This window comes from Tachypleus tridentatus, chromosome 8 (genome assembly GCF_004210375.1).
Source record: "Tachypleus tridentatus isolate NWPU-2018 chromosome 8, ASM421037v1, whole genome shotgun sequence".
Taxonomy (NCBI): Eukaryota; Metazoa; Arthropoda; class Merostomata; order Xiphosura; family Limulidae; genus Tachypleus; species Tachypleus tridentatus.
Genome location: NC_134832.1, coordinates 119226587 through 119250644, shown reverse-complemented (window position 1 = coordinate 119250644; position 24058 = coordinate 119226587). Strand labels below are relative to the sequence as shown.

General features: G+C 29.6%; 1 protein-coding gene across 2 annotated transcripts in view; it reads right to left on the bottom strand.

Annotated features, from left to right (window-relative positions):
- Positions 1-24058, bottom strand: part of LOC143223332 (protein lap4-like) — a 79641-nt gene that overhangs the window by 5064 nt on the left and 50519 nt on the right. For both annotated transcript variants that reach the window (XM_076451199.1, XM_076451200.1), the window contains 16 exons: positions 23684-23863; positions 22542-23216; positions 20765-20875; positions 20205-20267; positions 19322-19438; positions 14056-14172; positions 13870-13932; positions 13379-13597; positions 12903-12959; positions 9761-9847; positions 8204-8368; positions 7519-7692; positions 5960-6119; positions 4820-4946; positions 3228-3337; positions 1430-1494 (listed from right to left, as the gene is read on the bottom strand). In XM_076451199.1, coding sequence (XP_076307314.1) covers positions 1430-1494; positions 3228-3337; positions 4820-4946; positions 5960-6119; positions 7519-7692; positions 8204-8368; positions 9761-9847; positions 12903-12959; positions 13379-13597; positions 13870-13932; positions 14056-14172; positions 19322-19438; positions 20205-20267; positions 20765-20875; positions 22542-23216; positions 23684-23863 — 2490 coding nt within the window. The remainder of the gene's footprint in view (positions 1-1429; positions 1495-3227; positions 3338-4819; positions 4947-5959; positions 6120-7518; positions 7693-8203; positions 8369-9760; positions 9848-12902; positions 12960-13378; positions 13598-13869; positions 13933-14055; positions 14173-19321; positions 19439-20204; positions 20268-20764; positions 20876-22541; positions 23217-23683; positions 23864-24058) is intronic.

Genomic DNA, 24058 nt, shown 5'->3' with positions numbered 1-24058 from the left:
GTTCAATTCTTCGCCTTTGCTTTTGTTTTAACTTTAATTAATTAATTCTCTTTTTACCCTATCCTCATGCTTCTCTAAACATCTTCAACATTCCTTTTCAAAACTGGCCTATTAACTGAAAGTAGCCATCCTTTTGGTTTTCTTGACATGTTATTTATCTTCCATTTTGACCCTCTCAAGTAACAGAAAAATTATAATACTTAAAGCTTCAGAGATACAAGACAGCTTAATGTACATGTTATTAGACAGGGTGTCTTAATAAAGTGTGCAAATTTCTAAAAACACACAAGTAGCAGTGAAAACAAGTGAATACTTATTTAAAAAATGTTCTAACACAAGGTTTAACATTTCACTGATGTTTAAACAGGCTAAGGCAAAGATTTTTTTCTGTTCCTCACATTCCTATTAGTTTAATGATTGTGAGTGGAATTCAGAGGTGTCTACTAAATATCATTTCACATATATCTTTTATCTTCCACAAGTTACTCCATAAGATTTTCAATGAGAACCAAAACTCATCATTTGGGCCAGACAATGAGAGACAAAGAATTTATAAGATTTAATGTCAAGTCAGTAAAATGTTGAAAAACTAAGAGGCCTAAAAATTGTTATGAAAAACAGGTTATCTGCACACATATCTGACATGTTATTAATTACACAGCTCTAATTTTGAGTTATAATGCAATGGATGATTTAAGAGGAATGTGAAAAAACAAAAACATTTGCAGTCTGCAGTTCACCCAATTTCCTGACAATTTTTAGGCCTAAAGGTATTTTTAATACTTGACTGGCTTTTAGAATTTAAACCATAAATTTCTCTAATATTGTTCTTAATAAACTGGTATTACTGTCTATAAAATGCTAAGCCTTGTGTTAATGTATGTTGTGTTTTTTGACAATATCCACTTTTTAGTTATTTGGATTTTTACTGTGGGTATGACATAAAAAAGAACACAAGTAAAATAACATGGTAAAAGTACAGTATAATTAACAGACAGTAAATATTACACACAAAATATCTTTTAACCAATACTGAAAATGTTTAATGTTAACAATACATTGAACATCACAGAATAGACACACTTGAATTATTTTCCCTGTACATAACTAAGAGTTCTCCAAATACACAACTTTTTTGTACCTTTAGAAAAATTACAGTTATAAGAGAAGGATAATATTATTAAAGAAAAACAAACTGGTAAAAGTGTACTGTCTCAAAAAGCCATAAAACAACTCCAACATCTATTACATGGAATCAAACATTTTAACACACTAAATACACAGCAGAAGTTCAACTTGATATTGTTAAATGGTTCAGATGCACTCTCCAGTGAAATTTTGATATAAAACTATACAATCAATGGTGAAAGAAATTGTTTTCAACAACAAACATAATTCATATAAATCACAAGTACTAAATATAACATACCTTTTCATTATGCTTGTCAGAACTTTCTTTGTAATTTTCTAGGGTATGTATAACCACACAGTTTCCTACAATACAGACATACAAATAAAATTAAATACATGACACAAGCATACATCACAAAATTAAAATAGCAACTACAAATATGGAAAACAATTCATGTAATAAGAACTTTATAATAATCTTTTGATTGATAGCAGACTTTATAACAGAAGAACATGCAGACTTTACAGATTACGTAATGTAGAAAAGTAACACTATTTCATCAGAAGCTGCACTTCACTATCCAAACTGTTTACATCTTTACAGACCAGAATGTGTGTGTGAGTGTTGCTAACATTCATGTCTTTTTTTTCCCTTTCTTATAGAAAAAATGCCTAATCAAACTACATGAAGCTTATTAGACTTTTTAAACAGCTCATATGATTTGATGTAGTTTTTCTATGATTTGTTACGTTTTGAAAAACCTTTCAAACTTGTTTTAATGTTAATTAAAATATGAATTTGATATTTTATTTTGTTAATTGTAGTACAAGTATGGCTATAGTTCATAAAACATGTAGTAAAAACTAACAGACTGGTGACCTACTATGTGACTTTCACAACTGGCATCAGACCATGGTAGGTTACAGTACTTTTCTAACAGTATTATTTGTTTAGATTAATTTATATAAATTCACTTTCTTTTTAGTACCCAAGTTTTTTTAATTACCTACATCATTTGAATATGATAAAGTTAATAACTGAATATTTGAGTCTTTGGGTTATTCTGTCACTGCTTACAATAGTCTATAAATTTAACAAGGGTTACCTAATATCACATGATAGTAGGAACTTTTCACAGCTTTCAAATAATTATAATTTACCACTAAACTATCTTCATGAATAAAAAGAATGTCTTAAAAAATACAAATATTCCTAGATCTCTAATTGTTTCCTAAGTATTCTAAAGTTCCCACTAGATCCCATTTTTCTTCTCTGCAAGAGCTAAATATAATTGATTTTCCATGAAATCACAAATTTTCACACCATTTTACTCAACACTGATGTAACTAGCTTACAACCTGTTTTATCCAATAATATTTAATCTTTGGGTGTAGCTATTTTCAAAAGCAGAATTTTATTGGTGGCTTCTCAGACCATATTCCATGAGGTCAAAAAAGGAATGACACATTGTAGTAATAAAATTCAAAAAACAGACAAAGAAAATAAGGTAAAGAGAACCCAACCTTAAAAACTAATAGTATTTTGCATATATAAATATATGCTTTGGGAAGGACAGAAAAATTATAAAAAAATAACTTGCAAATCTGTTGTTTATGGAACTGAGGATATCACGTATTTAATTATCTTTATTTTTATTTGCTAGTCAAACAAAAGATGCCTTACAAACTGATTTTTTAAGTAATTAGTTGTTGAAATAAGAGTTACAATTATTATCTTCATTGTTGAAATTTGATTTGTATGTGTGCATCTGATACTTGAAAGGAGCTTAGTGGTTCAGGTAGGGTTAAACTATTGTTTTTATGTTCAAGTTTGTCAACATTAGCTACCACAGCTATACATAAAACTATATGTAATCATCTCACAATATGCAACAGATATGAGAGCTTGCAATAACACACACACAAGTTTCTTCAAACACAAAGAAAATTATCTTTTAATTAACATATGAATAATTATCATAATTTGTCATTGTCAATAGAACTCTTGTTATTACACCAAATAATTATTGTTTCTAATATTTCAGTTGGTTCTTCATCATAAGGTATGGTTATTTAAATTATTTTTGTCAACTAACCTTCTTCTTGATTGTCACAAAACAAAGGTGAAGCAGGACAACCTGGGGATTCTTGGACTCTGCAGAAAATCGGCTGGGTTTTGCGTGTCTTGTCCTGGACAGACAGAAACCTGGCAGAAAGTAAACATACAATTATTTGATTTACTTTACATAAACAGATGAGGAGAAGGTAGTGAAAGAAACCAGACTAAACAACACTATAAGGTCTTCTAATAATTTATCTTAATTTCTCTACGGAACTGACAATAGAGAAATAAATTAATTATCCTCTGAAGTTGAAAAGATTTATATGTATGAATAAGCTCAACTATAGCATCTTATGATTGCAGTAAAATAGGGAAAAAAAAACTTTGTTCAAATGTTTCAACTATATGTTCCTTGAGACATATCACTTACTTGTATGGATTAAAACATCTAAAGGCTATTTATATTTAACTACACATAGTAATAACAAAGTGTAGAATTACACTGTACTGTGCCAATTACAACACATGATACAATAGTGGAATGATACAAGCAGCAGACTATTAACTACAGAAACACAACACAATTCACATTGACATATGTTTCATGCAGTGTACAGTACACATTTTGAAGTCAGAATGTGATATTTGTTTATAACCTGAAAATAATCCTAAAGTTTTATATTAATTAATTTATGCATATAAATATGGTCTGTAATATTTTATATTATAACTAATTAGTTACACTTGTAACATATGTGATTTGTTTGCTATTTTAATCAAACTCAGCTTCTTCTAGCAAGTCCTCATGGAAGCCTTAAAGTTGTTTTATGGCATCCAACAATCATTTTACTTCAATTTAAAATCTTTCTCCATTAATCAAATTTACATCTATATTATATTAAGTCTCTTCATAAACATATCCTGTTATTCATCAAACAGTTATACTCAACAAAGATGACATTGTGGCATAAAACCATTTTTTCATCTCTACACCATATCTTACATTCAGTTCAACAATCAGTAAAATCTCAATTACAAATATTTTCAGTCTTAAAAAATAATCATCCACAGAATTAGTACTGTAAAACTTAGGCACACATTAAGTGTGATTTGGTTTGAAAACTATAAGATGTTAAAATTATGTAGTAGTGATAAATGGTTAGATCAAAGATTATGTTAATATTGTGTGTGTACACATATATAAATCATAAATGAAAAGAAATATATGGTAGTTTCCCTATGTATGGCTAAGACTGACAACTTAAATTTCTTAAACATTGTTGTCAATAAGAATTCTTCAAAATGAAGAACTGAAATAAAACATCAAACTCATAACAACATATTATACAAACACTGTATACAAATTTTTGTATACAGTGTTTCTGAAACACCATAAAGTCTATACAGTGACACTTACATTTTAACTCATAAATGACAGCCACCATGCTACCTACAACATTCCCACTGTTTAAGGATTAATATCAATTTCTAAATGTTGTCCCAACATTTTCAATACAATTCTCCTTGTTTGATTTATGAGAGCTACTTATATGGCTATAAACACATGGATTATATAATAGCAGCAGTTGTTCTGAAGTAAGGTTTTTATACAAAGGTTTTTCTCACCTGTCGACCTCATCTTGTCCATAACTGTTCATACGTCTTATGTCTTCCTCATCTTCATCTTCTTCCTCATCTTCCAACAAGTGGAAGGAGTGAAGCTGATCCCTGGTCATGGAAGCCATTTTTCTCTCTGTTTAAAAACAAACTAAGTTTTACTTATTTCAAGAACTATTGTTAATTTATATTGCTTGCTTTCAAGAGCAGATTAGTCCCTTTGGAGGGAAGGGACATTAATGAAAGGATTCTACCTTCATTTTCTGGCACATTAATATTCAGAAAAGCATTTTAATCAGTAATAAATTAATTTATATGGGAAAATATGTCATCAAACAACACCCTGAAGACTCTTAACTTACAAAGCAACTTTCAAGTTACTTGGAATAGAATAAATGTAACAAAAGAAAAAAATAAACTTATATTTATTTAAAATAACAAGGTTTTGTAAACTAACAAAACCAATGAAGTACAGGTACAAAATTTCCAGCATAAAATACACAATTGGACACTTTGATCTTTAACACAGGTCCAAATACATTACTAAATTTTGAAAATTTGTGATCTAGAAATTTCCTGTATGTTTTCCAGCCTTGTTGTGAGTATAATATTATCCCTGATATTTTCATAATAAAAGTTAATAACTTCTATCTGAAATACACTTCAAAAACATGGCATGACATTTATAAAACATTGTAAACCATACATTTTGTAAAATATAAAATTGATTTCTTGGGCAATTTATGATTTATACTACAACAAAAGCCACTGCAAAACATAACTATTTACTACACCATCACATGTGGCCCACACAACTACTGACCTGAAAGCCAGTTTTTATACATAGACCATACAGTAGGCTCTAATGATGTCATATACTTTGATAATGTTGAGCGTACATATGCTTTAACTTAAGACTGTATTACTCCCAAAACATTTACTTAATCTTAGTGTTGAAAAAGTAAAAACTTTACAAGTTTTCTTCATAGTGATAAAAAAATGCAAATATTTGTCTGCTCTGTTGTCGGAGAAAGGAAGTCACTCATGGTACAGTATATTATGGAAAATATTATTCAACTGGAAATTTACAGAAATTCAACAAAACAGTTATCTATATATATATTCAGCTAATGTCCACATTAAACCTACCTTCTTCTTCTTGCATTTTATTAATCTCATCTTCCGAAAGATAACTAAAGTGCTTTGTCTCAGAACTCGAAGTGGGTCCTGTGTCTTGCTCAAACCGTCGCTTTTTCTCACTAAAGGTCAGTCTTTCTGGATTACCATCATTCACTTTTTTTTCAAAATTCTAAACATTCACACAAGTGGGAAAAAAAACTGATTGAGAAAGTACAAAAGAATGTTATCAAACACACACATTGGCATGCAAAATTCAAAACCTACATAACCAGGCTTACTTTATTTAATTTTAAGCTTAAATATATTTCATTGTGAACATCAAAGTGATTTTGGTTAGATTTGAATTTCGCACAAAGCTACACGAAGGCTATCTGGGCTAGCCGTCTCTCAATTAACAGTGTAAGATGAGAGGGTAGGTAGCTAGTCATCACCACCCACTGCCAACTCTTAGGCTAATCTTTTATCAATGAATAGTGGGATTGACCGCCACATTATAATGCCCCCATGGCTTAAAGGGCGAGCATGTTTGGTGTGACGGGAATTTAAACCCGTGACCCTCAGATTACAAGTCGAGTGTTTTAACCACCTGGCCATGCCAGGCTCTACATCAAAGTAAATAGCAACATGAGTTAGTTTAAAAAAATGTTCTGGTTTGGGACTTATGCTGTACGATTTGGAAGTCATGCCTTTCTCTTTGGTTAAAGATGTACATTTATAATCACCTCTTTTTTCAACATTAATCAAGATGATCTTGAACATTCACTTCATTATTATTGTTACTTGATTTCACAAAAACTAAATAAAATAAATTTATGCAACAGAAATAACTTAAATATTGCAAATATTACATACTTAAAAAAGTTCATATTTTGTTGAATGAAATTTAGATGTGAACATGTTTTAACACTCAAATTACCAACATTTTGTTACGTAATTTTATGTTTCTTGCCTTTTATAAACACTAACAAAAAATAAAATGGATAAAATCACCACAGTAGATCCTAGAAGTAATTAGCAGGATTATCTGCAATTTTGAAGGTATTTAAATTTTATAGCATGACTCACCTAACCAAAAAGTAAGTGGACCTATGAACAATTTCTTGTTTAGTTTATTAAAACATGTTCAACCCCAACTCTCATCAATAGTTTTAGGGTTAATGTACAACTTCAGAAGATAAACTAACTGAAACCTATATATCAAAATCTAGCTGTTTCACTAAATATTTACATCACATTTCTGGAACTTGTAGCATATTTTCATGCCACAATTTTAAAATGTGATATTATGTGAATACTAGTATTTCTTTCTTTCTGTTTTATAAAAAGAGAGATAACTAACAATGATATTATTTGGTTTTAGAAATAATACAGGAATATGTAACAAACAAATATTTCATCTAGTAATGTTTTATATATATATATATCTTAAGCATGATATAAAATTTTGTTTCCACATTCAGACAAGAATATAAAAATAAACAAATCGGACATACTGTATCAAACTAGACAACTCTTAACTACAGTCTATATACATTTAAAAACATGATATGACACAAAAATTAAGTAACCTTTGGACGTGGAGCTATAGGGGGTTTCGCACCAGGCAGCCTGGAAAACCCAATGGGATCAACAACTGACGAACTGCTGTTGCTACTGTTCAGATCACTGGTGTCTAGAATGAGGGGTTTAGGTGGGATTGGAGGGTACGAAGTGTGAGTAGGGGGATTCTTGCATCCTAAAGGCTAAAAACAATTTAAAAATAGGAAAGCATTAATCTGTGATACATCACATAAAACATAAATATTTAAGCTCAATTACCAATTATGAAAACTTGGTCACTTCTGATGTGTAAAAGAACAAAATGAAAACACAGGACTAAAGTTAGCAGAAACTGCTTTACCTTTGTTACACTAAAACCAAGGTACACATTTAATTACTTCAGTATTATAAGTAAAGTTCTTACACAGGGTTTGGTATAATGGTATCAATCATAATGAATAATAAAAAAGCATAAAATATACAGATCAACAGCTGCTTATGATAAAAACTAAAAAGACATTAATGCCCAAGAACCTTAAAGACTACTTATATAAGAAAAGAAACAAATTATATATCCTGTAAGAGCCATACACACTGAAGCTACCAAGTTTTCACTTTCTCAATGGAGGAAGACACTTCTACACAAACAACAGCAAGATGCAAAAAGAATTCAGAATCATTTCCTAACACAAATATAGTGCAATAAAGATTTACCGTGCTTGTCTGGTGTACAGAAAACAGGGTGGTATTTATAAATGAATCTGAGACATCTGGTTTGGGTTCTCTTTGGTAAACTGGATTATCAATGTCTTCAACTACTGGAGATTGTTTGACGATGCCCGGTAGCTCAGCTGAAACTTTATCTTGATCTACGATATTCTAATTTGTTGTGCAAGAAAGTACTCATAATTAAATATGTAGACAATAAATATAGGACGATCATGAAACATATTATTCTATTATCTGTCACAAACTTTAAAACCATAAGTAGGTTCTAACAGGAAAATTTAAGATGCTTTACAAATAAATTTTCACCATTTTAGAATTTTTAAAATATATTTTGAAATTTCTTTAATACACAACATAGCACAAAATTACAAAGAAAGTGACAGGGATGCCTCAGTTGTATATAAAATACTTTTTGTTGTTTTGTTGATGCTAATAATGACAAATATTGAAATCAATTATGATCTTAACAATATATGACATACTTTGTAAATTAAAGCAACAAAACAAACTTTCAAAAAAAAATCATACAATTTTAATAGATGTTCTCTATTCTGTAACAACAGTAATTGTGAACAATATTCTCTGACAGCAGCAAGAAAAATTTTTAAATAACCTTGGTGACTAAAATAACAGTGAATTACTTTCAAATAGACCAAAGACAAAGCTATTAACCTGTATTTCTAAAGTCATATTACTTGAACAATGTTCTGTTAACAATACATATTTTAACTTTGTGTCCTACATGTATCTAAACAGGTTCATATAATACAAACAACAAATAATACAAGTTTTCCTCAACCAATTTAAAAATTGTTTTCAAATTATTTTTCAGGTTAATTGAGCAGATGAAACTGAAATACTTCAAGTTTTGATGGTCACACACCAAAATAATCTACCTATATCATTGAAAAGAACCAGACAAAAAAGTCATTTAAAAAGTATCCTTACAGTTTTAGAACTTAACACTGTCAAATTTTACCTAAAGATAGCATCATGTCTCAGGGTTAATCATATTTAACCCTCTCAGAACGGACATCATTTTGTGTGCATGTCAAGAGGTTTAAGTGAGTTACATTCAGAATTTAACATATATAAATAAACTTGGCATAAAAACATAGCTAATAATCCAAATTTTAACATTATATATGTTTTCATTAAATTTAATTTGATAAAGCAATGTAAAACAAAACAAAACAATCTCAATTTCCCCTACTTGGAGAATTGTGATATTTGATACTAGGTGTCCCTTCTCTAATTTATTTACCACTCCTTCAAGAGGAATAAAATGTAATGCAAATTACTCATTATACTGTTGTAATCATTCAAGCATAATTTCTTATAGCCATCAGTCTTATTATCTTATAGAGCCATAAAATGGAAAATTCACCCACTTGTCCAACTCTTTCATTAAACAATATTTCTTTCTGACATTTAGTACTATATTATTTATAACAAATAGAAACCCAAGGTTTTAATCAAATTTGGTACAACTATTATATCTTAATAGTTCTCAGTACTGATATTAAACAATTAAATCTTTACCAATGATGTGACCATAGCTCCATCTAGAGGAGGTGTCTGAAAGCTTCTTGTATCTTCATCTTGAAGTTTATCTTGTCTTGACTGGTTCTAAATTAAAATGAAGTTTCACTTTCCAGAAATATTTTTTAAAACAATCTTCTATTCTCCTTTTAAACATAAGAAGAAACAGTTACAAAACTCTGCAACTTTAGTCTGCTGTATAAACAACTGATTCTCCTGTATTCACACAAAATCTCAGTCTTCAAAATAGTGAAGTTGACACAGAAACCCATTATTAAGCAACTACTAGTAGGAATATAAATATCCAACAATACTTTGTAATTAATGATTTTCCTGCGAATTATTGAATGCTTTCTTAACTAAGGGCATTTTCTTGGACAGGCTTACACCAGCATTGCCATTAGCATTTACTGTTACAATAATATAACCTAGATTTCTCCTTTCTCAATTCTGTGTTGATATGCCCACTTATTAACCAAATACAGAAACTCATACATATGTACATTAAGTTTTTTGTGTGTGTTATAGCTGATTACAAATCATAACTCACCCGAATGTATTCATGATTTCCATTGAACAAACTCTCATACGCTGAACTTTTGTTTTTTCCCTGTAAACTAACAACTTAAAACAGGTTTGTTTGTTTTTTACCCACAAGCTACCAAGCTTTTCTAGAAACAACTAGCAAATAACATCCTTCAATAAAATTCACCACAGAACATCAAACTATAGTTTATTAACACATAGATAAATAATAACAAGGTTTCTACATTAGAGTTTATCATTTGACTACCCACAAAGACCTCTACACACTTTGGAATTCAGCTCAACTCACATAATAATAATAATAAAAAACTTTTAAAACTGTCATTTCTAATGCTACAAGCACTTGTCGTTCCTAAGACAATCTGAATTCAAAAATCCAAAACCTAAAATTATCTTCTTCACATCAACAAATTTCCTAAAACTATCATCAAAACCACAATGACTAACACTAACAAACAAGACCAATTTGGTGTCCCAGATTATTTCAGCTTATTAAAGCAAATAACACCAATATCTGCTCCTTACCCTACATTCTTAGCCTCTCAGACTATAAAAGATATTAGTTTTGTCTATGTCTTATTAAATATAAATATAAAACTTTACAACTGCCATGAAACTAAGCAGTATTTTAACAAATAGATTCTAAGACAAATATATAAGTGGTGTTTACTAATACATATATTATAGCTGTACAAAAGTTATGTAGGTAAAAGGAGAGAATCCAATACCATACAATTAAACACATTCATCTCCCTTCTTACACTTTCCCACATAAATAAGACTGAATGCATCTCTACTCATTCATTATAAACAGTGTTTACAGAAATAAAAACACCTGAAAAATAAAGTTTTAGGAAGCTCTCTTAGCAAGAAATAAAAACAAAAACTATAAAGTATGACTGGTTCACTTAGACAAGTATGTTCTCAAATACAAGTTTAACACAGTATCCAAGATAACTAGTAAACACATTGAAATACCTTAATCTGTCATTTTCATGTTTTTATCTTCATGTACAGCCATTTGAAACTTCAATTATTAATCAGCAATCTAAATATTAACTGAGTACATAGTTAAGGCCACAAAATGCCCAATGTTTTGGCATAATCAATGATTGCAAATATCATTGATACTAATATAGGTATATTTGGGTCTAGAATCTTAAAAATGAATTTTTTGTATTAATTTAAATATTTTTTTCCATATATTGTGTATTACTTAATCATGCGAGAAACAAAAGTAACATTAATTATATGCATGTCTGATATTGTGGTAATGGAAGAGGTAAAGAAATTTTTTTTTTCTTTTAAGTATTATAATATGTTGTTGTTTGTAGCTAAGCACAAAGTTATGCAATGGGCTACTTGTGCTCTGCCCACTGTGTGTATCAAAACCAGTTTCCAGCATTGTAACTCCCCAAACACACCCCTGGGCCATTGAGGAGTATTTTTGAAGTAACAAAAAAACCTTAATGCTTGTTTACAAGTAACACAGCAAGCTTGTTACAGCATTATAATCATTCAGACTACAGAGTTTACAAAACAATCATATTATAAGAAAAACTAAGTTTATTTTTAACTGTTCTCTCAAGATGGCTGGTATGGGTATTAGCACTTTAATTAAAATAAAGTACAGGACGTTTCGGCTTTCTTAAGTCACCTTCAGGTTAACAAAGAGAGGGTTTGCAACTGACCACTGTCAGGCATGTCTTATGGACAAGATTGTAGAGAGCGTTACAGTTAGATGTTAGGTTATTAATTAGTATAGGTATAAAGGTGTTCCTTTACATTGGTTTAATTTTGGTTTAAGTTGTTGTATAAGTAGGACTTGTTTGATTTTGTATTTGTTTATATTGTTTCCTTACTTAGTATCTGGGTGTTTTCTGTGGTTATGTGATGTTTATTTAATTTGCTGTGTTCAAAAATGTGTGAAGGTGTTTTTTTTTGGTGTCCTTTAAATTCTGGTTTCCATTTTTCTGCTTGTTTTTCCTATATAGAAGTTTTGGCAGTTGTTGCATTGTATTTTATAAACAGTTGTTTTGCTTGTCAGTGTAGTTTTTACATAGTATGGACTTTAGTTTTGTACCTGGGTTTTGAATAAAATTAGTGTTTACTGGAATGTTACAAGTTTTTTCCAAATGCTCATCATTTTGACACTGATGTTGGGAATATATGGAATGCAAAAGTGTAAGGTTTTGTAGTTTGTAGTATCTTAGGATTTATTTTTGTTTGTTTCTTGTTGACTGTATTATTGATCTAGGTGTATGCATGTAATTTTTTCAAGGGTTTTTGGAGGAAATTTGTTGATGTTGATGAAGTGTTGTTTTATTTTGTTGATTTCATTGTTAATTTTAAAGTGCTAATATCCATAGCAGCCATCTTGAGAATACATTTTTACTTGAAGTGGGTTTCTTGTCATCACAAATTTATTTTAAACTGTCCAGTATAGTTTTCTGGTAATAAAATTTCCTATACACTTTTAATTAATATGTACTAAAATCAAGTAGTGTTCTAATTGTTATACCACAATAAAGTGCATGTTTTCACTTTAGACTTAATAGGATCTCAACTGGATAACTAATTAAAAATATAAACCTACAGCTTTTTCTTTATCTTCCTTCTCCCATTCAGCAGCTTCCCTCAATGTTTCCTGCTCCTAAGGACAAAAGAAACAAGGATATATTTAAACTTCATTTGATACGGTAACTTTCAAATATCGTATAAATCAAGCAAGTAGACAAGTGTAGCTAACATGTTATAAGAAACACTAGAATTCTCTGCAATGTCTTTTTTAAAACTCTTAAATTGTCACCATAAAAGTTACACATTTTATTTTCTGTAGTTGAGAAGGATATTTGACTTGTAAATTTTAAGATGTTTTTCTTACACTTAAAAATGTTGGTAAAATAAGTATTAAAAATTACATTGCTTTCATAACAATCTTAAAAAAAGTTGTTTTACTTTGGAGCAACAATGCAAATGTATGTTATGGAAGTAAAAAAAAAATATTGTAAAGGGAATAATTTTGACAAGATAACTTTTTCTATATGTAGTGGGATCAAAAACAACAACAACCTGTCTGAGAATGAGCATGTCCTCATCATCTCGATCAATAGAAGAGACAGACATCACTGATACCCTGTTTCCTGGTTTGTTATCATCATGTTGAATGGTATTTGCAACAGCTGCAGGATCATACCCATCACAAATTAATAGTTTTATTGTATCTCCAGCATTTCTCAAAACATTTACAGCCTCCTGATGTGAAGCTCCAAGTAATGAGATACCATTAACCTGTGTTAATCACAAAGAGAAAATAAATTATCTTAAATGTCCTCCACAACTATCTAGTGTTTGAAAATACCAAAGTTATTTTAGTTAAAGGTATAAGTGCACACAAAAGAACAATTTAAATACAAAAAATATCTTTGTAACCATAATAAAATATCACCTTTTCTCAGTTCTACCTGGACTAGAAGAAAAATATTCATATCTACTTGAAAACTTTTAATTTGGCAACTAAGATTTTCCCTTCATGAATGGTAGTTTCAAATTAAAATACAAACCTCAATTATTCTTGTTCCTGGTTTTAACCTTCCATCTCTATACACAGCTCCAGTGGAATTAATCTGTTGAAAACAAAACATTATTCACTATTACAACTGGTGAGTACATAATATGGTTGTATGACATCACATTGCTCAAGTTAGATTACAATAAGCACATATGATTTTTCCTTGTAATGACAGTACCTTAGAAATAAAGACTCCTTCATCTTCTTTATCTAAAGGGTTTCCAGGATGACCCTTAGTGCCACCTTTGATTGTCATTCCCAGTTTTTCTCCAGGTTTCTTTTCTATTTTCAATTCCTTAAACATATAATCAACACATTTTATCTTAACAGAAAGTTACTACATAACACTCATGTTACTACAATGATTAATTTCAACCTTTTAGAACAGCCTTTTATATATTACAATTACCAATATAAGTTGCTTACAGGACGTTTTAAGGTAAAGCAGAAACATTCCAAATTTAAATTGAGTTGCTAAAAATATAAAACACACTTTATGAAATAACACATGAAAATGTACGGTTGATTCTTTTACAAAACAGAATAATTTTCAACTAAAGAAATATAAATTTTTAAATTTAAGAATGTTTTGTGTTAAACAGTAACTAATAATATGAGAAAGCAGTTAATCATTGACAAAATAAGATTAAAGAACTACTATATTTGTTATAAGTTTCAAATCCACAAATTTTTTGCCACAAATGTAAGTTCCTTTTTGTACATTACAAGTGTCAATTCAAATTTGGCTAGTTTCATCTGTTACTCAGTATCTATAAAAATGTTTACTGATCTATTTATAAAATTATATTAACCAGCAATATTTTGAAAAATTCAATATTTTTAAGTAAATGATAACAGAACTCTTAAAACAAATAAATTTGATTAAAAATTATACAAAATTATAAAAACAATGAGAACTGCATGCTATAAGTTTAAAATGTTATTCCATAAAAAACTTGGAATTTCAATGCCATTAACACCAAAACAAGCAAAAAATTCACAGGTGCAACTTAACATTATGTCATAAAAACATGCAATTCCTAGAAAAAAACAAGAGGTTCAAATATTTCACATTAAAAGTTAAAACACCAAGTTTGTAAAACTTTGGTAAGTTGTACATGCTGGTCACACTACAAATCTTACATTTTTATTAGTAACTTCTGCAATATGAAAAATATTTGTCATATGCACAATAAAATGCATTTCAGATGTTTTATATGTATAAAACTTTCAGATTATAAAAAATTGAAAACAAACACTGAAGAAGTGAAGATAAATTTGAAAACCAATCCTCAGTTATAAAAATAAAGATGCAGAAAAAAAAAAGCTAATTGCATCAAACAAGAAAAAGCATTAAGTAAAAGAATTCAATTTAAAGGAATTTTTAGTCAGAAAGTCAGAAAAATGTGAGATTATAGTTCAGAATAATCCCAATGACAGGAAGACTTGATGCTGTCATGCTAAAAACAAAACAGGGATATCACTAAAACTTAATAAAAAAAATAACCAAACAAGTTATTTAGAAATATGTAGAAGTTATTTAATAAGTTTAATATGGGAGCCTAAAAGTCATAAAACTCTTAATCTGTAACATATAATAATAATAATAAAGAACAAAATCAAGTCACTGTTGGCACTGACAACATAATATACTACATAAGGTGGAAAACTGACCTTATTTATAATACAAGAAAAGGACCCCAGCTGGAGGTTTACTTACAACCACGGGCACAGGTTTTAAGACAGACATTTGCTGCTAGGAGGAGTAGCATGTATAAAAGGAGAGGAGAAAGAAGTTAGCTTACAGACACACTTGGTTGCTGGAACCTTCTCCAGTGTTTTTCTACATTATTTACATTCAGATTTGGTCAGTGTCTGAAAGAAAAAGCTTCCCAGAAGATACCATCATGTCTCACCTTATTAGCTTCTACTACTTTACAAGAAGTATCACTTCAAGTGTGACATATTTTAAACGAGTGAGGTGTGTGGTGGAAATAAATGCTGTCAAAACATCACTGATGGTTCAAAGTACCAACTAAAAGTCTTGAGATTAAGAAATCTTACATAACACAAATATTTAAAAACTAAAGGTTCAAGAGGTAAATTTGGAGGGTTGTTAAATTTCAACATACTTTTTGTACCTAAAGCTCTTAAAAAATACATCTTTATATTCAGAAAACACTACCTACTGGAATACTTGTTTCAAAAGTGCAGCTGAATTTACAACTTAACTGTGTATTAACTGTGAGAGACTTAAATACATCATCACATTTAATTGTTATTTAAACTTAATCACTAGTTCAATAAAGTAATATTTATATGTTATCATCGTATGATAAGGCCATAGATAAACTAGGCTTCTCCAAACATACAGGAGTTAAATATACTTGTGTTTTTTTTCCTGCAAAAGTTTCATCTTGCTAGCACAAATACAAGAATTATGCAAACATTACATAACACCAGAAATGTAGAATGTCCGAAAGACAGTTATTTGCTCACAACATACAACATATAATTTAGAGACTAACAAATTCTACTTGCTACCACAATTAATTCAACAATAATCAATTACAATGAATACTACTGAGGTTACCTAGTGAGTAATTTAAAAGATGAATGAAATATTTTTCAAGTATTGATGTTGAGAACACTACAATAGCTATACAATAAATACATTGATGTCAGTTATATTTATCAGTAGATTTAAATTAAAATATACCCAAAATAATTGCCACGAAATTAGTGAGATAGCCCTGAGAAAAATTGTTTAAGCTTTTATTTGTCATTATCCAAGGAAGATATGCTGAAAGAAGAAAAAAAAGGAAGTGCTCAAACCTCAATGTTTTATTTCTTTTGTCAAAGTGATCCAAAGAAAGGCTTATAGTGATGGAGATCAAGCCTGAGATCAGAAGTTTGTTCAACATCACAAGATAACTAAACCTTACTGGCAAGAGCATAACAAACAACAGGTATTAACACTTTCCTTAGCAATATTCAAGCAATGACCTAGTTTCCCAAAATATATCATTATTTTGATTTATTTAATAAATTTTGTTTTTCTTATATTTCCAAAATTAAGTACTACCAGTACCAAATAACCAGCGTAAATGAACACATAACGAGTTAAAAAAACATCCATAACCTTTCATTTAAATTATGTGCTAAAAAGTTATAACATCAGGTCATCACAAATCTTGTGATACTTAGAGAACTTGTGCAAAAACAAACCGAAAATTAAATCTTGGAATCTTGAATACTATAATTACTTTATTTAACAACAAATATGAATTATCATCTTATTATGGAAAGCACAGAAAACCAATTCCCAACATTAACCTTTTATTAATAAATCTCCAGAGACCAATATGTAAAACATGGAGATTTATTAAGAAAGAATTTCTTGAGAATAGAAACATTAAAAGATACATCTCTTCAGAAACTGACCAATCATCAGTTTTGTACAAAGGCAAAACAATCTTTGTTATTGATATTTTTCAACTGGATTATTTTTATTTAAAACAATATAACTGTATTAAAAACAATGTAATTGTTTACAGTATAGAGGTACTTTTGCACTTTTTTTTAAAATAACAATGTTTCATCTCAATTCACTCTGAAACCATTAATATTAATATAAAAGAAACTGGAAGTGGAATATTCTTCTTCCTCTATAGAAGATTTCAGGAGGTAAAATGTATTTTTCCTCCTCCAAAGGCAAAAGCCAATTTCTTCCAGTAATATAAACCTAATGTTATAAGTAAAGAATAAACAATGAAAAAAAAACTGAACCAAAGTACAATAATTATGCAGTTTTGGGTCCAATTTGCAATCATTTTTTAAAGTAATTCACGCTACAACTCAGTTTTAACTGTCAGGTTGGAAATTATTAGTATTTATGGGCTACTTATATGGTAACCTTTTTAAATGTTTAAAAATTTCTTCATTAATAGACATATATGTTCAGTAGTTTTTAAAGTAGAAGATTAATAAAACCTTCAATTAAAAACACTTATGCACTATTATTTAGTTTGAACTCAACAACCAACATCAGCATTTCTAAAATACTTTTCAGGTATACCTTCTGCAAGTTTTGTTTCTTACATACAAATGTGAGATGTGGCTAAGAAACATGAACCCTGTATGCTCCTTTAAACCTGTATAAAACAATGTAAGTTTTCTTATTCCATATTCAAAACTGCATCATACCAATACAAGGTAAGCTTCATTTAATAAATAATTTGATAATTCATATTATCTTCAAGAAACCAAGAGCTCTGGAAAAACACACATTTGTAAGCACACAAAAAGAACAAATTCTTTACCAGCTTTATGATCAGAAATAAGAATATATATATTATTTTTATAGGAACCAAACCCACAGCCCAAGCACATAGAATTCAAAATTTATCTTTACTGAATCTACAATAACTTTAATATATAAACAGCAGCATAAGCACACAGATACAATGAACAATTTTTGGGATAAATAAACACAAGATGATCCTTGCTTTAACAAAAAATGTACAGTTCTTAGTATGGAGTAAATACCAGCACTATCTACTCTGCCAAAACAACAATCTTTTAAAACAATGTAAATTAATGATAGGAAAGAAAATGTTTCAGATGACATACTCTCAAGCATCAAAATCAATAAATTATCATTTATTAAATTGAGCTGTAATTATTACAAATTACTAATTACATAAACTAACTACAAAAAAAAAAGTTATAAAAACACAGACATTCACAAGTAATAATTATCAATCCCATTAAAGTTTTGTACAAAACCTGGGCAAAAAGATTTTTTTTTTATAATTCTTTGGCTTAAACTTCTTCATGAATCAGAGAGTGTTAACAGTTATAAACATATAGAGACTGATGCAACAGAGATGATTTAACAGTCCAATGTGGTTTCAATAATTTTACTTTCAATAAATGCTACTTTAATGCATAAAATGATTAATTCTAATTCATCTATCAACAAAAAAATAATCTGTTGGGCACTGGAAAAATAAAAAATGTGACAAAATTATGACTTCTTTTTTTTACCAGTAGGTCAAAACCACCTTTTTTGTCACTAGAACATTATTTTGCTCATAAAATATAAAGGTTCTTTTAAGCTCTCTTCTGTTAGGAAACTACAAAAGATTTCTCAGCAAGTGACCTAATTCATTTGTACTGGTTTATTACAGTGTAATGTCATTCTTAAAGCAAGACCATGGTAACACTTTTGAAATCAAGATGACTACTTCTCATGTCTTATTCTGTACAGATCAGCAACCTTGTCTTCACATCCTTCAAAAAAATGTCAGTGCACCAGGAAGACTAGAACTTAAAGCACACATCTTGAGGATGAACAGGTTTCAACACAGTACAGTTCACTTTTCAAATCTTAACTCATATGCTAAGTTAGCTTAAAGAGGTCTGCTTTCCACACACCCTACCTGCCATCCCGAGGGTAACGGTTCATGGTACACAGTCAACTTCATTTGTTCTACAGGAGATAACAATGCCATGACAGCTTCCTGATGTGTTGCTTTTCTGATATCACTTCCATTTACCTGCAATAAGTATTTTCAACCAATAAAGGCAATATTTTAGATTGTCATTTATTTCATTCACAGACTTGCATTACATAGGTATTAAGTTTATTAAAATTCAATCTTTCAAAGTTTTATGTTAACTAACAATGACATTAATTTATTTGCCACAATGGTAAAACCTGGTGTAAAAATAATATAATTTAAGATTTTAGGAGAAACATGGTATTTTAAAGATCTTACTCATAAACTGAAAAAAATTTTATTTGCCAGAATATTTTCAAACAGACGTGGTCTTTTGAATTTTTGTTACTAGATAATCATAAACTAATTTTATTTTTCCTACTAGACTGCTAATATCTGTGGGAGTTATAAAAAACATAAGAAAATTTTTAGTAACTAATAAAAGTAAAACTTGTTATGAATCTAAATATTTAAGCATCAGATATTCCAAGTGCATTTTCCCTAGTTGTAATTTAAATTAAATGATAGAATGCAACATTTTACTCCAGATATAAATAGTTAATTTACTATTATTATTTAAAAAAAAAAGGTTCCTACAGATCTTTTTGTAGCTAAAAGGAATAAATGCATCACAAAGGGAGTTAATTTCAATTAACACTTTCTTTAAGAAAGTAAAATAAAATGATAAGCAAAGTCAGCTTAAGATCAAGAGATTGATCATAAATATCTAGCTAGGTAATAAGTGAACTGCTCCAGGCGTTTTTCTTTTTTATTAAATACACATCTTTGTATATATGTATTTCTAACAAAACAATAATTTTACCTTCAAAATACGATCCCCGATCCTAAGTTTCCCGGTTTTTGCAGCAGCACCATCAGAAACAATCTAGAAGTCAAAAATAATTTTTATCATCCCAAGTTTGAAATTGTCTAAATGAATGCCAGCTTGAATTTTGAATTGCACATTTTAAAAGGTTTAGAAAAAACAACAACTCAATTTTGAGATTTTACATGTGTACATGAAAGTAGAAGTCACAGAATTTTAGTCCAGCTCAAACATTACAATTCTTATCCTGCAGGTAGCATGATTACTGGTATATTTTGTTTATGTACATACAAAGTTTGTGAGGTTTCACAAAAAAAACAAGTTGTGGTCAAAGAGAGCATCTGTAATAATATGTTCCAATTAGTACAAAAAATGCTAGTCTTATGCAGAACCAAAGAAAATATTCATAAATATAGCTGGAAAGTAATTTTTGAAACACTGAGAAAACCTCATGAACATTCACCAAACTATCTGACAATTAATCTTTCAAACACTGAGAAAACCACAAGAACATTCACCAAACTATGACAAGTAATTTTTAATAGTTACATACTTACTCTGGAGATAAAAATACCAGGTTCCACAGCACCAAATGGATGACACGAATGGTCCGAGCCTCCAATAATACTTAGCCCGAGGGGTCCACCAGCTTTCACTAGTGTTACATCCTGAATTAACATAGTATACAAATAAATTGAAGGCACATTGGATTTATCTAGTTTATTAACATATGGTTTATATGTATTGTAGATCCACAAGTCTCAAGATAACTCAAATAAATTTATTAAAAGTTTTATTCACAGTATTCTTACCTAGGTGTTTTTACCCTTATTCTGTTACAATGTAAACAAGTGAACTTTCTGACATTATTCAAAGTTAACAGATTGTTACTTAAATGAAAGAAAGTCTGTAAACAATTCTTATAAAACAAATTGATTAAATGTGTATACACACACAAACACATTACTATGAATATGAGATGAGTTTAATCATATAATACCATTTTTAAATCCCTTTCTGTGCATGTCACCTACTTATATTCAACATTTAATTAAACCACTTTACTGCAAAGGTATCTTAATATGAAATATATCCTAATTCAAACTTTTATGCAAGTTTTTTATTTCTTTATTTCAACATAAACCTTTGAAACAATAATTAAAACTTCAGCAACCATCATAAACAAGGTTAAAAATCTCAAATTTATAGCTAATATAGGAGAAACAAGTGCAAGGATGTAGACTGCCTTTGTTCAGACATCAAAATAAAACCTTGAGGTGCTTTAAAAGTAACTTGTGTATTTCCAAGAGAGTTGGATAAAAACTGTTCTAAAGATTGCCAAGTCAAAAACAATTCACATCCAGTTTCACAGTTGAAGCTCTGTTGCTAAACAACAGTTTTTAAGTTGAATGGCATGCATATTTATACACAAAAAAGAAAAAAAAACAAACTGATTTCATGTTATTTGTTGAAGCTAAGCCAAGAAACATTATCAGTGTACGAGTCTGAACATGTGAAAAACAGTGGTGTCCCTAACACACATTTTCTTCCCTTATATATATTAGAGTGATAGACAGTTCAGCTGTACTTGTGTTTTACTTTTATATTTTACTTTATTATTTACTAGTTGTGCTTTAAAATTCACATTTGAAAGATTACATAATATTTTTTATTTTTGTGTGTGATCAACTCACTAGTGAATACTTATAAAAACATGCATGTGCAAACACTATTTTAAGTGTGAAGAACAACTCTGCCCAGAATCTGCCCATCACAACTACACAATGGCCTGCAGGCACCACTTGATGTATCAACATAAATATTGAAAGACAAAGAATTGGAAGAGAAATAAAACCTTAAAAATAACCTATAAGTGAAATTAAACATATGACCCCAAGAAAATTTAAGACAATTTTATGAAGTATATATTTCCATTTGTTAATATTTCATTACACTGTACATTAATGATAATAGCTAAAGTTTGATACAGTAGAGAAATGGAAAATAGAATAAAATATATTTACTTTAAATTAAAAATAACCACCTTGTAAATGAGTCTGAATAACTACATTAAATAATGAATTTTCTTTTATTAAAACTGTAGAAAAAATAAAGCATTTTATTTTTCTAAAACTACATACTCTTGGGAAAATAAATGTCAAGTTTTGAACAATTTCTTCTACTAGCTTCATTTCTTTAGACCTTTTATTATAGGTATTTAACATACTCACAAAACACATAGATCATTGTCATACAATAAATAGCCATAAAATGAGTAACATTTGTGCAACTTTATATAACTATTATGATACAAGAATAAAGTTTGCTACAAACCTCCTCTAATGAAGTTGAAACACATACAGGGTTATTATTTCGATGAGCTGGTAAGGTTTCAATTGCAACATCCAAACTATTTGCCTTTCTGAGATGCTTCTGTGTCTCAAAATTTTGGGAGACAGCTGTATTGAAGTTAAGATGATTAGGAGTTGAAGTTGGGATTGTACCTTTCGACACAACACAAATGGTGCTATTAATGTGAGCAGGATCAGAAAAATGTATCGGTAAACCCAGCTCAGCAGGTGATTTCTGGGAGTTGGACTGATGATGAGCCTGAATTGTGTTGCCTGATGCCACAGGGATCTGTTCTGAGAAAGATCTACTGACAGTATGATGACTGTTGTGAATAGTTGAGGTGGACGTAGTATTTACTGGAGAACCAAGATATGTCGGAGCACTAGCTAATGAAGAAGAGACAGTCCCTGTGGTTTCATTCCGTAAGCCTGGCAGCTTAGTAAAAATAGAATAAGTTGGTTTAGCATCAGCCTCTCCACCAGGTGATATGTCTGGCCTTTTGTAACTACCTGTGTAGGACGGACGATTGGCCATGTATGAGCTAGATGAATAAAACCCTGTATAGGGACGAGGCCTGCCAAAAACTTTTGGAGATTTCTGGCTGTTAGACTGAGATTTTTCTGGGTCTTTTGGATTGTTCGAATCCTTGAGTACAACCTAAATAATAAATGTGTAATAACATTCCTTTAAAATAAAACAAGTATTTCAACTTAAGTGATTGGCTTTTAAATTTTTCTCCATCCATCTGAGAACTACTTTCAATATAATACATACACAAAAGATTAACTAGATATAACACTATAAAAACACCAATAAGTATTACATTATGTTATTTAATAAAATACAGTCAGAGATCTGTTACACAAAATATCCTTAAATTTTATTATAGAATAAAGCTTATCTTTAAAAAGAATAATACTAATTAAAACAGTATCAATCAACCTGAATTTTGTTTTTCTTCTCTTCTTAAACTGCATTATTTTGAAATGGTTATTAATCTTTAAAATTATTATTCAGAAAGTAATAATAATTCTGTCTTTTTATGTTTATTTTTAAGAAATTAATATCATGGTTATTATCACAAGGTAACAGTTTAAAAACAACTTTTTAGTATAAGATCTTGCCTGTTCCCGGAGCACAACAAGCCGAACAAATCTTTCTAACCCAGTCAGCATGGCAACTGCCTGATCATGCCTTGCACTATCCATGTCCACCCCATTAATAGAAAGCACTTTGTCACCAACTTTCAGTTTGCCATCTTTGCTTGCAGCTCCCCCATCAGCAATTCTTGAAATATATATACCCTGAAAAATTAATTAATTACTTTCCAACCTAGTATGGAAAAAAACCCATTTCCAATACACATATACACATCTAAACATGTACAATTATTTTGGAACAAACCACTAAAAACATGGTACCAATTATTAGTGTGTATGCATATCCTGAAAATGCACAATTATATCATTTTTATACAAACATTTTTAACTCTCAAACAT